At 39.9% G+C, this 14,349-nt stretch overlaps 1 protein-coding gene across 1 annotated transcript; it reads right to left on the bottom strand.

Annotated features, from left to right (window-relative positions):
* Nucleotides 1-488: 488 nt before the first annotated feature.
* LOC114823843 (uncharacterized) lies at nt 489-13,153 on the bottom strand. Its single transcript, XM_070806085.1, has 7 exons — nt 13,084-13,153; nt 3,662-3,929; nt 3,519-3,573; nt 3,202-3,276; nt 969-1,025; nt 706-837; nt 489-578 (listed from the first exon to the last, which is right to left on the bottom strand). The coding sequence occupies exons 1-6, from the start codon at nt 13,151-13,153 to the stop codon at nt 742-744; spliced, it is 621 nt and encodes a 206-aa protein (XP_070662186.1). The 3' UTR covers nt 489-578; nt 706-741.
* Nucleotides 13,154-14,349: the final 1,196 nt, after the last annotated feature.

Below are 14,349 nucleotides of genomic sequence, written 5' to 3'. Positions count from 1 at the left end.
TTTCACAGCCAGGAATAGTAAATCAAATGAGCAAGAAGAATTATTGCAACATGTGGTAAAGAAACTAAACCTTTGATGACCTGCAAAACTATATCAGTCATAGTTCTTATTCTTTCCTGAGGCTTCTGCCTTGATTTTTCAACTAAGGATGCCCTCTGCTTTGAAGATAATGCTTTCGTATACCTTTGAAGCGAAACTAATGAACAAAGCTAAAACACCAAGAGAAACCCCATGGGGAAGCACAAATCTGGATATCAGATAGAGGAGTTCCAAAAAGATAAGACTAAGAGTCTAAGAAAGAATGATATGATAATCAAAAGAAACTGGCATACCTCCAGAGGCAGATGGTTAGGCCCTTTGGGCTTGCCATTGATCAAAACCCTAAATAATCAAACCAAACCATTGCACAGAGTTTCCAAAATACCTTTATCTTAGTGCCAGAAGGAGAACCCTAAAATTATAGCTTAACTAATTGAAAGAAGTAGAAATAAAAATAGTCAATACTTGGTCATTGTTTCAACTGAATAATAGCCATGGTCCACATAATCTCCCTTAAACAAATAGTTTGTATCAGGGCACTGCAAAAAAAATTGCAACAGGAAATTATTGTTATTTTTGGAAAGTGAAACATCCAACAGAACAAACCAGAAAACTACAAAATAAGAAAGAGAAAACATCACCAATAAGTAGCAACCAATTAACAACCTTGAAGAACACATACGATAAATTAAATAGCCCAAATCAGAATAATGCCTTTCCTCCAATGCGGAAAAGCTTCGCCAGATCATGGAATTGTCCATGAATATCACCACAGAGAGTTACCGGGCTTTTTACAGGCTGCAACACATAAAACCCAAAATGGTTATTCATTTACCTCATGACATGCCCAAATCTTTATAGGTCCAAAACTTGTATGAAACAATACAAAGAAAGACATGAAACAGAAACTTGCAACTAAAAAGGCCCACCTGGACATTGCTTTCTTCCATTAATATTTCCTTGGCCTTCTGGCAGAGCACTCTTACCTATATTAAACAAACAAATTAAGATGAAAATTATTTACATCATTGAATGAAAAAGAAACTCCGAAGAAACCATAATATAAAAAAGGTCCTTTAACAAACATTAAATTGAACATGCTTGCATTTCAATAACAGATTTCCGTTTTTTTGCTCATTAGCGATTTCAAAAAGCAATTATTTTGGTCCTATTCTGTATAACATTGTATAGGCTGGTGTACCATAGAACATAGCCAATGTTCTGAAATCCAAGAAACACCATAGCAACTCGGTTTTGAAGCTAACACTCTTATAAAGTATGCTATCAGCCTAGCATACCCACACAACCCTCCATCCATCCCCAAGAAATATTGATATGCTTACATGCACTATAAAGCATATACACAGCGTGCAGATTATTTGGCAAATCAAAAGTTGTATAGAGTTTCCTGCAACAATGGAACGTAAACTAAGGAGGTTTCACATTACTGATTTCAGTACTGTCCAGAAAAGGGAAAATTCAAGGTATCTCCTTAACAATGTATTACAATGTTCACATTTAGCCAAAACCAGACTCAAATACTGCGCTCCACGAAGTCTCTGTTAATCATAACTCTGCAAAGGTCCATAAATCTGTTGAAAGATTCGGTTTTTATGGCCTTGGACTCGAACACCAAAAATTCGTTTTTCCTGTTTCACAAATCCCAAAGGCGGAAACCTACAGTGTCACAGAAAATGGGATCTGACCCACATTGCCAATACCCAACCCTAACAGCAGAACACATAGTTATAACCACCAAGTTCATGCATTTCTTTAGAATTTTTAACCCAGTGGTAAATCCAATAGAAGGTCGAAAACCCACATCAGTGGTACATTCAATTTAAAAGTTGAGAAATCTAACCCACTTATCTATTGTATTAAACCTTAAAGACACCTCCACCTTCTAACTTAAAAGCTTAGTCAACATACCACCTCCTAATATAAACACTTGCTTATAAATATGACTTATAAATAGTTTTGACATTAAACAAAAGAAAATGCTTAGGAAAATCAAATTTAACAGAGGTCCATTCCTGTAGCAGGGATCACTCACATAGGCCAAACGTATACCATATCCCAAATCCCACCTAGAAACACACCAAAAAATTGGAATGATTTTATTCTAAACAAAAGGCCAAATGTTAAGCATTAACTAATGAGAATTAAAATTTGTATAAACTCAAGAATTCAAAGTTTCAAACGTGATGACTAAAGATGTGATTTAGAGTCTAGACAGAACCAGATGTTAGTATCGGCTCTATTGTACCAGATTACTCTCTCAGTCTAAAGCCCAATCAAGTGCCAACTCAGCCCAACTTCCCATTCGAAGCTGTTTCCAATTGATTATCCACCATAAAATGTTTTAATTCATTGCTGACATGCTGCAAACAAATCGGGATTCAGAAAGTTGATTGTTTGCTAGTGCTCTAGTAAATTGGAAGACACAATCATTCTACTTTAGTCTACTGGCTTAATAAATTATTGATTGATTACAATCAGACAAATTGGAAAACACAATCATTCTACTTTAGTCTAGTAAAGTATTAGCTAGTGCTCTAGTAAAGCTTGTGTTCTGTTGACCCGTAAGAAACGCCAATTACAACAAAAAACTCATGACCTTAAGGCAGTAGCTCTCATGTGGATTAAATAATTCGAACCAAAAATTAATATATTTTATTTTCAAACATTTTTCTCATAACTGAAATGATGAAAGTGGTGCGCGCATCTCTATCTTTCAGTATATTCAGCTCAACTACCTTCAAGTTAAAAATGAGATTGTGAATGCATGAACCTTTATAATCTGTATAAATTTGTTATTAAGCATTTACTGATAGCCAGGTAGTAGGTATCAATCCAGTTTCCTGTTGTGTGATAGAACCTTAACTCTTCGGTTGAATTAACATGCATACTGCTGCCAAAATGCATTACTAAGTGTATATTAATCCAGTCAAATCAATTAGGATATCAAGAAAGATGACAACAAAATAAAACATGGCCACTCTCATACAATGATGAAGATGAATTTAAACGATTCAATCCTACTACAAATGAAAATCCCTAGAGAGGAATTTCAGCACAGATTTGCATATGCATTGAAAATGAAGATTTCAGAAAATGAAACATAAAAGGATTGAAAATTCTCGAAAAAGAAAAAGGACTTACAGTGACGGACAGCGGAGAACAGAGATGGACAGTGTAGGCAAAGTTTTGGTAGCTGCGTGAAAACAAAAGCAACCACTAATACAATCAAGTAAAATAAATGCAAACCAAGAACATGTAGAATTATAACAATAAATTTAATTTGACAGATAATTTTCTTGCTGAAAAACTTTGATCTGCAAAACCAAATAACATTTTTCAACAAAAAAAGAACTAATTTAACAAAGCAAATACAGTATACGAAAAATAGCTATTCAAGAATCAGAAAAACCTAAAAATATCCGAAAGGATCCCAAATTTTGGAACTGCTTTAAACCAACCTGCCATGAAATTGGGTCCACTGCGCTTGCCATTTCCCACTTCCTCCGATCGTTTCTGATAAAACAAAATTTTAAAAATTGTTAATTTTCAGATATTAATTGGAAAAGAAAGCGCAGAATTGGCATAGTCCGCACCTTCACACCTCGTTTCTGCGATTGAATGAGTTCTCTCAGCCGAACATACAGAGTGAGAATGGCGAGCTGTCAAGGAGTTCGCGGCTGGCGAGACTGAGAATGGCGAGAGAGAATCGGTGAAGGATCTGAGAGAAATTACAGAGTGAGAGAAGGGAAGGATGGGGGGATTTGATGGATGTTTACGGAGAGAGACGGGAGAGAAAAAGAGGGAATGAAAGAGGGGATGGAACGGACGGAAAAGTACTGCACGATGATTGACGCGTGGGCGCTCTTCCACTGTGCAGTGGCAATTTCGTAAATAAATAGAAATTCCAATCTGAACAGCAGTCAAGGGGCGGTGGCAATTTTGCAAATAAAGTGAAATTCAGGTACAATGAACAGTAAAGAACAGTGCCAATTGCAATGCTTTCTTTAGACTAAAGTAATAATAAATACTAACATATGCCTAGACAATTTGGGTGTAAACATTTTTTTTTTTTGTTTTTAAAATGGGAAGAAGTAATGGAGAAAGAGAACATGGGAGTGGGGGCAGGGAGAGAGATTTTTGTTTTTAATCTTTTTAATTTTTAATATTAGATATATGTTAAAATCACATATGGGTGAGGTTTAAATAAAAAATAGCAAAATTGTTGTAAACATTCCTAGTTTAAGTATGATTGTGTAAATCCTAGATAAGATTTGATTCTAGTTATCCTTTCCTATTACAACTTGTATTACTTGGAGGAGAAGGAATATCTTCTCTCCCTTTACTACTATAAATAAAGGCACAATGTAGGAGGGATAACAACACACACATTCCCCTACAATTCTACAAACACACATCTCTCTCCTCTCTCTCTCTGCCGCCGGCCCTAGTCCATCTGTCAGATAAAATAGACCACAACACGTTATCAGCACGCTCCTACCGCTGCGCTTAGGAATCTGACGTTGGAGATTTTTTTTTTCTGCATCAAACCAGTTCATCCATATCATCACGCAATCAGGTTCTTTCCAAACAACGGCTTTTAACTCGATATTTTGCAAGCCCTGATAGCATGAACATTCACCATGATGCATGACCCAACTTTACGTTTTACGTATTTTAGATTCTACGTAAATTGTGTATGCTTCATAATCAAAATTGCTACAATTATGTGAATTTGATATTTGTCATGAATTGAATCTTACATATGTACATGCATTGAAACTATTATTTGCATATGCATCAACGTAAATATGTGATTCATTAAAATTATACATGCATATAATATAATTGAATACAAAAAAAAAAAAAAAAAAAAAAAAAAAAAAAAAATTTAGGGCTGCACACAGCAGCCCATTCCCCTCTTCTCACCCCGTGGGCCTGTAATTCCACCCGAGGGTTCTTGGCTTATACTTTTAGGCCCCGAGATTTTATTATTTAATTTTTTTTAAATATGGGTTTTTATATTTTCACCCACACTTTAATTTGGCCCCGAAGACCAAAAATAAATTAATTCACTTATCATTATACAATATTTCTGCATATATTCTTTGCATATTTGTTTGCATATATATTTGTGTTTGCCTGCAGGAATATATGAACCTGAAGTTCATAATTACTTTGAAACCCGAAGTTTCTTATACACATGCCTTGTTTGAAAACCCGAAGTTTTCACTTAAATATATCACCCATGAAAACCCGAAGTTTTTCATGCAAAATTAAACCAATACATGTCTATTAGAACCTGTATGTTCTACTCCTATGTGAATGGATTGATTTTTCTCCATTACACTAACCACATCTTGTTCATCCATTTTGTGATAGGAACATGTCGAATTTGAACAAACTCGACTTCACCGCTTTGGAGGTTTCTGGAAGGAACTACCTCAAGTGGGTTCAAGATGTGAAGCTCCACCTCACTGCAAAGAACTTACGTCCTGCTATTGAAGAAGCAACAGATAAACCTGTTGGCGAGGCTGAAAAAGCCACTGCTATGATCTTCATCCGAAGACATATTCATGACGCTCTGCAAACTGAGTACCTTGCTGAGGAGGATCCACGTGCATTATGGGTCGCTTTGGCTGATCGTTTCGATCACCAAAAGGACATATTCTTGCCTGAAGCAAGACACGACTGGCAGCACTTGCGCTTCCAAGACTTTAAGTCTGTGAATGAATATAATTATGAAGTTTGTCGAATCCGATCACTTCTCAAGTTTTGCAATGAAACTTTGACTGAAGAGGATTTCCTGGAGAAGACCTACTCGACCTTCTCTGCTTCTAATATTGTCCTGCAGCAACAATATAGAGCTCAGAAGTTCACTAAGTTCTCGGATTTGATCTCTGTTTTACTTCTTGCTGAAAAGCAGAACCAGCTGTTGATGAAGAATCATCAAGCTCGACCTACTGGGGCTACTGATGTGCCTGAAGTACATTATAGCACTAATCAGCACCCAAAACGCCAAAAGAGGCGTGGTAAGGGCGGCCAGAAGCCATCCCACCAAGGTCAACAGAGCCAAGGCCCATCCAAGGGAGGAAACAAAGCCCAGAAGCTCCCAAACCTCGCTCCCAAGGCCCCGAACTTCAAGAATAAGGGCAAAGCACCTGCCACAATGAATGACGATATGTGCTATCGTTGTGGTTCCAATGACCATTGGTCCCGTATTTGCCATGCTCCCAAAAAGGTTGTGGATGCATATCATTCTCGTCGTACGAAGTTTGAATCAAACTTCCTGCAAGTGGACGAACCGGAGACTACAAAGATGGAGGTTTCTGATTTTCAGGAGGATACCACTCCTATGGAAGATTAGAATCTTAGGCATAGACTTATTTTTCAGTTAAAATAAGACAATTGGGGCCGAATTCCACCTTGTGGCCGAACCCCACCTTGTTTTTTGGTTGATTTTGAACAATTTTCCTTTATGTTTTGGATTATTAGTTGGCGATTTATTTTGGATATTAAGTTTTTAATCCTTGAAAAAATGAAATTAGTTTGAATTGATACTTGTTTTTATAAACTTTTATGCATGTGACCAATTCAAATTAATTTTTCATTCTAGGTATGACTAGTGGGAAAGTTAGTTGTCTGGCAGATAGTGCAACCACGCATACTGTTTTGCGTGAACGCATCTATTTCACTAACTTCGTACCTAAGAATGCACCTCTGACAACCCTCTCAGGCCCATCCAACCTGATCGAAGGATACGGTAAGGCACGTATAATGTTGTCCAATGGTACAATCTTGACCATTGCTGAGGCACTCTATTCTCCACGTTCCGGAAGAACGTTACTAAGTTTCAAGGACATTAGAGATAACAATTACCACGCTGAAACCCACGTAGAAAACGGAGTTGAATTTCTGTGCGTAACTTCCTACGAATATGGCCAGAAGCGTATTCTAGAGAAGATGGAGCATAACCCGAGTGGTTTGTATATTACGACCATACGCCCCATAGAATGCCACTATGTGGCCGGCCCTACCACAGGGACCGCGCACGAAATTACACTTTGGCATGATCGTTTGGGACATCCTGGACGAATAGCGATGCGCCGTATCCTCAAAACTTCACACGGGCATCCACTAACCCGAAGCTTAGGTTCGATCCATGAAATTGCATGTCAAACATGTTCTATGGGAAAGCTTATTACTAAGCCTTCTTATGACAAGATTCGTTCGAATCCTCCCATTTTTCTACAACGGATTCAGGGGGACATTTGTGGACCGATTCAACCTCCCTGCGGACCATTTAGATATTTTATGGTTTTGGTTGACGCTTCTACACGTTGGTCACACGTGTGCTTGTTGTCCACAAGGAACGCTGCATTCTCCAAACTGTTGGCTCAGGTTATCAAGCTCAGGGCTCACCACCCTGATTATCCGATCAAATCTATTCGATTGGATAATGTTGGAGAATTCACATCTAAAACTTTTGATGACTATTGCATGTCGGTTGGGGTTGAAGTTGAACATCCTGTACCCCATGTTCACACCCAGAACAGCCTGGCAGAGGCTTTCATTAAGCGTTTACAAATGATTGCTCGATCGTTGGTCATACGTACCAAGCTCCCGATCGCTGCTTGGGGCCATGCAATATTGCACGCAGCAAAGTTGGTCCGCCTGAGGCCTGTTGCGACACAACCATTTAGTGCCCTTCAGTTGGTCACCGGATGCGAACCCGACATATCGCATCTGCGTGTTTTTTGTTGTGCGGTCTATGTGCCGATCTCGCCGCCCTTACGTACAAAAATAGGGCCTCAGCGAAGGATGGGAATCTATGTCGGATATGATTCTCCTTCGATTATTCGTTACTTAGAACCCTTGACAGGCGATCTGTTTACCGCTCGTTTCGCGGATTATCACTTCTATGAGACAGTCTTCCCGTCGTTAGGGGGAGATAAGAACGTCAACGTTCCTAATGAACGACGCGAATTATCGTGGATGACTCCCACTTTGTCTCATTTAGATCCCCGCACCGCTCAGTCTGAAGCTGAAGTGCAGCGCATATTAGATCTCCAGAGCATAGCTCAGAGCATGCCAGATGCTTTCACCGATCTAGCGCGCGTGACAAGATCACATATTCCAGCTGCGAATACGCCTGCAAAGATGGATGTACCAAATGTACGACGGACTACCCTCCTGGAAGCCCGGGACGCCAATTCTGGTGATCCACGTACATTAGCGGCTAGCCAATCATCTGCCCCTACACAAAAGCGTGGCAGACCCCTTGGTTCAAAGGATTCACACCCCCGGAAGAGGAAAACCACGGCACAAGGTCCTGAAGAGCCTACCGTGAATCCGACTATCGCTTACTCATTTTACCCAACTCATGAGGAAATTCTAGATTATGGAAGCGTCCTTGAAGAGACGAATCCTCCTCCCGAGAATCGTGAGATTTCGGTCTATTATGCTAGCTTAGATGATGTGTGGCGTAGAAATGAGATGATTGTGGACGATGCATTAGCATTTGCAGTAGCTACTGAGATCATGTTGAGCGATGACATTGAACCGCGTTCCGTTGATGAATGTCGACGTAGAGCTGATTGGTCAAACTGGAAACAAGCAATCCAAGTCGAACTTGATTCACTTGCGAAACGTAAGGTGTTTGGACCTGTAGTTCCTACTCCTCCACATGTGAAGCCCGTTGGCTACAAGTGGGTTTTCCTTCGGAAGCGTAATGAGAAGAACGAAATTGTGCGTTACAAAGCTCGTCTTGTAGCACAAGGTTTCTCACAACGCCCCGGGATTGACTATGACGAAACTTACTCACCCGTTATGGATGTGATTACTTTTCGATACCTTATCAGTTTGGTAGTTTCCGAAAAACTGGATATGCAGCTGATGGACGTAGTAACCGCGTATCTCTATGGGGATCTAGATACGGAAATTTATATGAAAGTTCCCGAAGGACTTACATTGACTGGTTCAAATATTTCCAAACCCCGGAACACGCTCTCAATTCGGCTGAGGCGTTCACTATACGGTTTGAAACAATCCGGAAGAATGTGGTATAACCGTTTAAGTGAGTATTTGACTAGTCAGGGATATGTGAATAACGAACTATGCCCTTGTGTGTTCATTAAGAAGTCACATTCCGGATTTGCGATTGTTGCAGTATATGTCGATGACATGAATCTCATCGGAACTCCTGAAGAGCTCGCGAGAACTGCTTCGCACCTGAAGTCGGAATTTGAGATGAAAGATCTAGGTAAGACTCGATAATGTCTCGGTCTCGAGATAGAGCATTGTTCGGATGGAATCCTAGTACATCAATCGAACTACACCCAGAAGGTGTTGCGCCGTTTTAATGAGGATAAAGCGAAGCCTTCGAGTACTCCTATGGTCGTTCGTACGCTAGATGCAAAGCGAGATCCCTTCCGTCCGAAGGAGGATGATGAAGAGATTTTGGAGCCTGAAGTTCCTTATCTAAGTGCGATAGGCGTTTTATTGTACTTAGCTCAATGCACTAGACCCGACATCTCCTTCGCTGTTAATCTTTTGGCAAGATACAGCAATGCACCAACACGCAGACATTGGACTGGCGTGAAAGACATCTTCCGTTACCTTAAGGGTACTACGGATTTGGGCTTATTCTATCCCTACGAATCCTCGAGTGATGCCGCACCCTATGCTCATCGGGTTGATTCTCGCCTTGTTGGTTATGCCGACGCTGGATACTTATCTGATCCGCACAAGGCGCATTCTCAAACGGGTTATGTCTTTACCGTTGGAGGCACCGCAATATCTTGGAGGTCAACTAAACAGACCTTAGTTGCCACTTCGTCTAACCATGCTGAAATTCTCGCCTTACATGAAGCAACTCGGGAATGCTTTTGGTTGAGAGCAGTAGTGGGCCATATTCGAAGCTCCTGTGATCTTCATCCCGCCGTTAATGCCCCGACGACGATTTTTGAAGACAACGCAGCTTGCATCGAACAGCTCAAGAAAGGGTTACATCAAAGGAGACAACACCAAGCATATTGCGCCGAAGTTCTTCTTTACACATCAACAACAAGAGCATCAGAAGATTGAAGTCACGCAAATCCGATCACAAGACAATCTGGCCGACCTCTTCACCAAATCACTACCGAAGGCGACGTTTCAGAAGCTTGTTCATGGAATTGGTATGCGTAAACTTTCCGAGTTGTAACTTTGCTATTTCTCTTTGGAATTATGTCAAACTCAGGGGGAGTATCTTCTAGATACTTGCTTGATCTTAATGTACTCTTTTTCCCTACGATTAGGAGCATTTTTCCCACTGGGTTTTTGCTACCTAACTAGGTTTTAACGAGGCACCCACCTTGGGCTGATCATATCCCTGATGACGTCCTGTAGACGTTTCTTTTGACTTTGCATTTCTCACGCATTTTTCCTTAGACTATGGATTTTGTCCCTACTTGGGTTTTTGCCATAGCCTTAGGGTTTTTAGTGAGACTTACTACTTATGCAAGTTCCTACCTTATTGAGAATAAGCGTTGTTCCTTGGAATCAGTGCCAACGAGTCGACTTCCTCAACTTCTACATGATGCTGAATCTACCTTGAGTATTTACACACTCAAGGGGGAGTGTTGTAAACATTCCTAGTTTAAGTATGATTGTGTAAATCGTAGATAAGATTTGATTCTAGTTATCCTTTCCTATTACAACTTGTATTACTTGGAGGAGAATGAATATCTTCTCTCCTTTTACTACTATAAATAAAGGCACAATGTAGGAGGGATAACAACACACACATTCCCCTACAATTCTACAAACACACATCTCTCTCCTCTCTCTCTCTGCCGCCGACCCTAGTCCATCTGTCAGATAAAATAGACCACAACAAAAATTTGATTTTATGAAAATACATTACCTCTGTTGATTGACTAAAAGAATTTTGTAAATAGGTAGTTTAGATACTGCATAAAATCTTCAGCGACACATGAAGAAAATTTATAGCATTATCTTAAGATACTGCATAAAATCTTCAGTGACACATAGAGAATTTTATGAAAATACATTACCTCTTTTGGTTGACTATTGAATTACCTTTGATGAATTCTAGGATGGTATATTTATACTAATCAAGAGATAAACTTTTTAGGATAGTAAATCTGTATAAACCGGGAGAATCCTAAATTATATATAGCAATAGGTTTTATTTCCTTTTAGAATTATGATTATTTGTAGCTTAAACCAATTCCTAGGTTGTAGAAAACTAGAAATCACCAAATATATAGAAAACCAATTTGATCCTTTTAGGATCCAACAGAATGTTGTAGCATCGTTGATCCGTTTATACAGCCAGCCCATGACTAAATTAAGGAGGCGTACTTACTCCATTGCATATTGCTCCGGTTAGCAAGAATTTGTGGTCCCATAATGTTCATAGAAAATAGGGAAACCTAATAGACTCCTATCAACCTGATCAAACATTGATCAAGTAAGAAATCTCTAGAATAACTTAGATAGGATTATAGACTCGCACATCAAATATAACAATCTAATGACGACTGTGAATTCTTGATTGGAACAATGTTTTTTTAAGAGGAAGGATATTCTTAAGTAAAAACAAGGGAAATTTTATTTAAACCCATCTAACCTATTTCTACACCCAACTTACTCTTTATACCCATTTGATTTTTAACTAAACTATTAATATCTCTGTTGACCCTAAAAACTACCAAGCCTACGTGGCGCACAGGCCGAGTAATCTATAAGCTAACCACGTCCTTCGGTGAATGCGGGGCGTGCTAACTCGTCGACCGAGCTCAGCGGAGGAGTAAATTTGTTGATGTTGCGTTGGGTGCGGGCTGACTTCTACGTCTTGCGATTGCGGCCGAGGAAGGAACACGTCTCGGCCTCTTGGGTTCTCAAACCTGAAGACAAGGCTACTATTCTTACGAAGTTCACAAATCGTCGTCATCGGATTCGGTCACAGTGATGGTATTCGTCATAGTAAACTCACGCCGAATCGACACCAAAGTATAAGGGCACAAATACTCAAAGCGGATATGAGTCTTAATAGTGAACGTGGTTCGGCCGTCTGAATGTCGAACTCTAAATCCCACTTGAGAGTATCCAATCATAAAATAACTCGGCGTGCAATGCGCCGAGCTCAATAAGCTATAACACCTCACTTCGCCGAGAAGGCTAATGAGATGACCTTAATCAATAAGGATTTGGAAACCTTTCTCGGCCGAGACTTGGATAGGTAACCAACCGTCCTCGCCGCAGTGCTGTTGATGCCAACGGAAGATGCTGCGAGATCGGCTGATTCTACAGCGACAAAACTATCTATGCCGACTGAAGATATCACCGGTTGCTTTCACAGTGTTATTGATGCCAACGGAAGATGTGTCAGCGAAAAGAGAAAATAAAAAAATCTCAAGTTGTTGAGAGAGTTTGCGCAGGGCAGTTGTGTGTTGAATTGGATGGGGTCTGAATGATGCACAACCTCCTCTATTTATAGCACTGGATACCTTCTAGGTCGAGTTAAAACCCTACTCGGATTAGGACTTCTTCTTCTAATCAAACACCATCTCGAGTACTCCTACTCCCATCAAGATTTTGAACCTAATCTTTCATCAAGCCGGATTCACTTCCGGATTATTAATCTCGCCGAGACTCCTTATTGCGCCAGGATTCGACCCGTCTTGCAGCATGACTTTACCAACCTAGGTTCGGAAGCCCACGAACTAAACGATCCATGGTAACCTTGTCGTAAGGCCTTCCAGGCCGAGAATGATTCTATACTCGGCCCAAACTGATATTTTGGGCCCAAACAATCTCTTTAAACCCAAATTTGATACCTAATATACCCTCATAAACCCAATTCAATATGTGGATTTATTTTTACACCCATTTGATTTTTAGAAGCTAAAGGTTACCTCATCACCGTACATGTGTTGCTGTTTGCTTGGAAAAAAGAAAAGGGGGAACGGGGGATGATAAGTTTGAAGTTTCACAACTCATCAGTTTCTTGACGAATACCACAATAAACTGATTTCCGAATAAGAGGATGCACGTTTTCGGTTAGAACCTCAGCATCCAACTTCTCCATGTGAGGCCAAATTTGCCAGGTACATAATATACAAGGTCAGAGATTCAGTAGTAAAGAATATTAAGCATGTTTGTAAAACTTCACCCAAAAATCCAAAGAAAACAAAAATCATACCAGAAATGGGAGGGGGAGGGTCAAAAGGAAAACAAACAAAAGAGGGAAGTTGCAAAAAGAACAAGAGAAGCGACACTGTATTTTACCTCGGAAGCATATTGCCTCGAGAACGCCTTGAGATAGCCTAAAGTGGAAAGACACCATTGCTCTTTTTCACCTACATTATAAACATTACTTGTCCTCCCACCACTCAGTTCACTGCAAAAGTTAAGAAGACAAGTTAAATACACTTGAATGGCATGTCACACAATGTCGAAACAATTTATTAATTTATGATAACAAAAACAAGATATTTAGGAAAACAAAGGAGACTACACGAAAATAAAGCTAGTCAATTACGAAGGACAACAATAAAGTAATCCGTATCCCAATCTCTCCCCTCCATTAACATCCTTCGCTCTAACCTTGTAGTCAACATGTTTTTCATTTACATGAATATAGGATTTTGTATTTTTAGTGAGGGAAAGAAATACCTTTTCTTAGGTATTCCATTCTCATTGTCTACATCCATTGCGGATGATTCTTCAAGGTCAACTGCCATAGAATTTGCATGAATCCCCTTTAATCCCTACAACGTGACACATTTGGATGTTTCTGGCAGCCGTTCAAAGTATCTTTAGGCTAGCCAGTTGGCCCTTTTTGTCTAGTGGGGCCCACGAGCCCTCTGGCCTAGCTCTCAGTTGGAGATCGTTTTCAAAGTATTTTTAGCCCTCGAAACCCTTCGGTTGGAGATGGCCTAAAAGGCTAAGCACATGGTTACTTACGAGTCCTAGGCCATCGAGCTTATATACATATCAAGGCATTTTTCTGGCCCACAATATCCCACTTATGTCATTGTTCATTCCTCGACACTAACAACAGGGTTCATTTCCAATTTGAGATAAGTCATGTAGACAAAGTGGGGTAAAATGACAAGTTTGTGTCGATTATAACGACCTCAACCGCGTCTACCCAAAGTACAACTTCTATGTTCCTCGAATGCACTTCAGGCAACCAACTGCTCAGTTTTCTCAATGCATATTCAGGCTACAACCATATCAAAATGTACAAACGTGACAAAGACAAAACATCGTTCATCATTG

The sequence above is a fragment of the Malus domestica genome, chromosome 10 (assembly GCF_042453785.1).
Source record: "Malus domestica chromosome 10, GDT2T_hap1".
Taxonomy (NCBI): domain Eukaryota; kingdom Viridiplantae; phylum Streptophyta; class Magnoliopsida; order Rosales; family Rosaceae; genus Malus; species Malus domestica.
The sequence above is the reverse complement of the archived record's forward strand: the minus strand, read 5'-3'. Positions and strand labels throughout refer to the sequence as shown.

Excerpts from the sequence above, each read along its gene's own strand:
- LOC114823843 (XM_070806085.1), bottom strand. The coding sequence starts at position 13,153 with ATGGAGAAGTTGGATGCTGAGGTTCTAACCGAAAACGTGCATCCTCTT. Across the intron at positions 3,574-3,661 it reads CATTCAATCGCAGAAACGAG|AAACGATCGGAGGAAGTGGG; the intron begins GTGTGAAGGTGC and ends TTGTTTTATCAG. Across the intron at positions 838-968 it reads TGGAAGAAAGCAATGTCCAG|CCTGTAAAAAGCCCGGTAAC; the intron begins GTGGGCCTTTTT and ends TATGTGTTGCAG.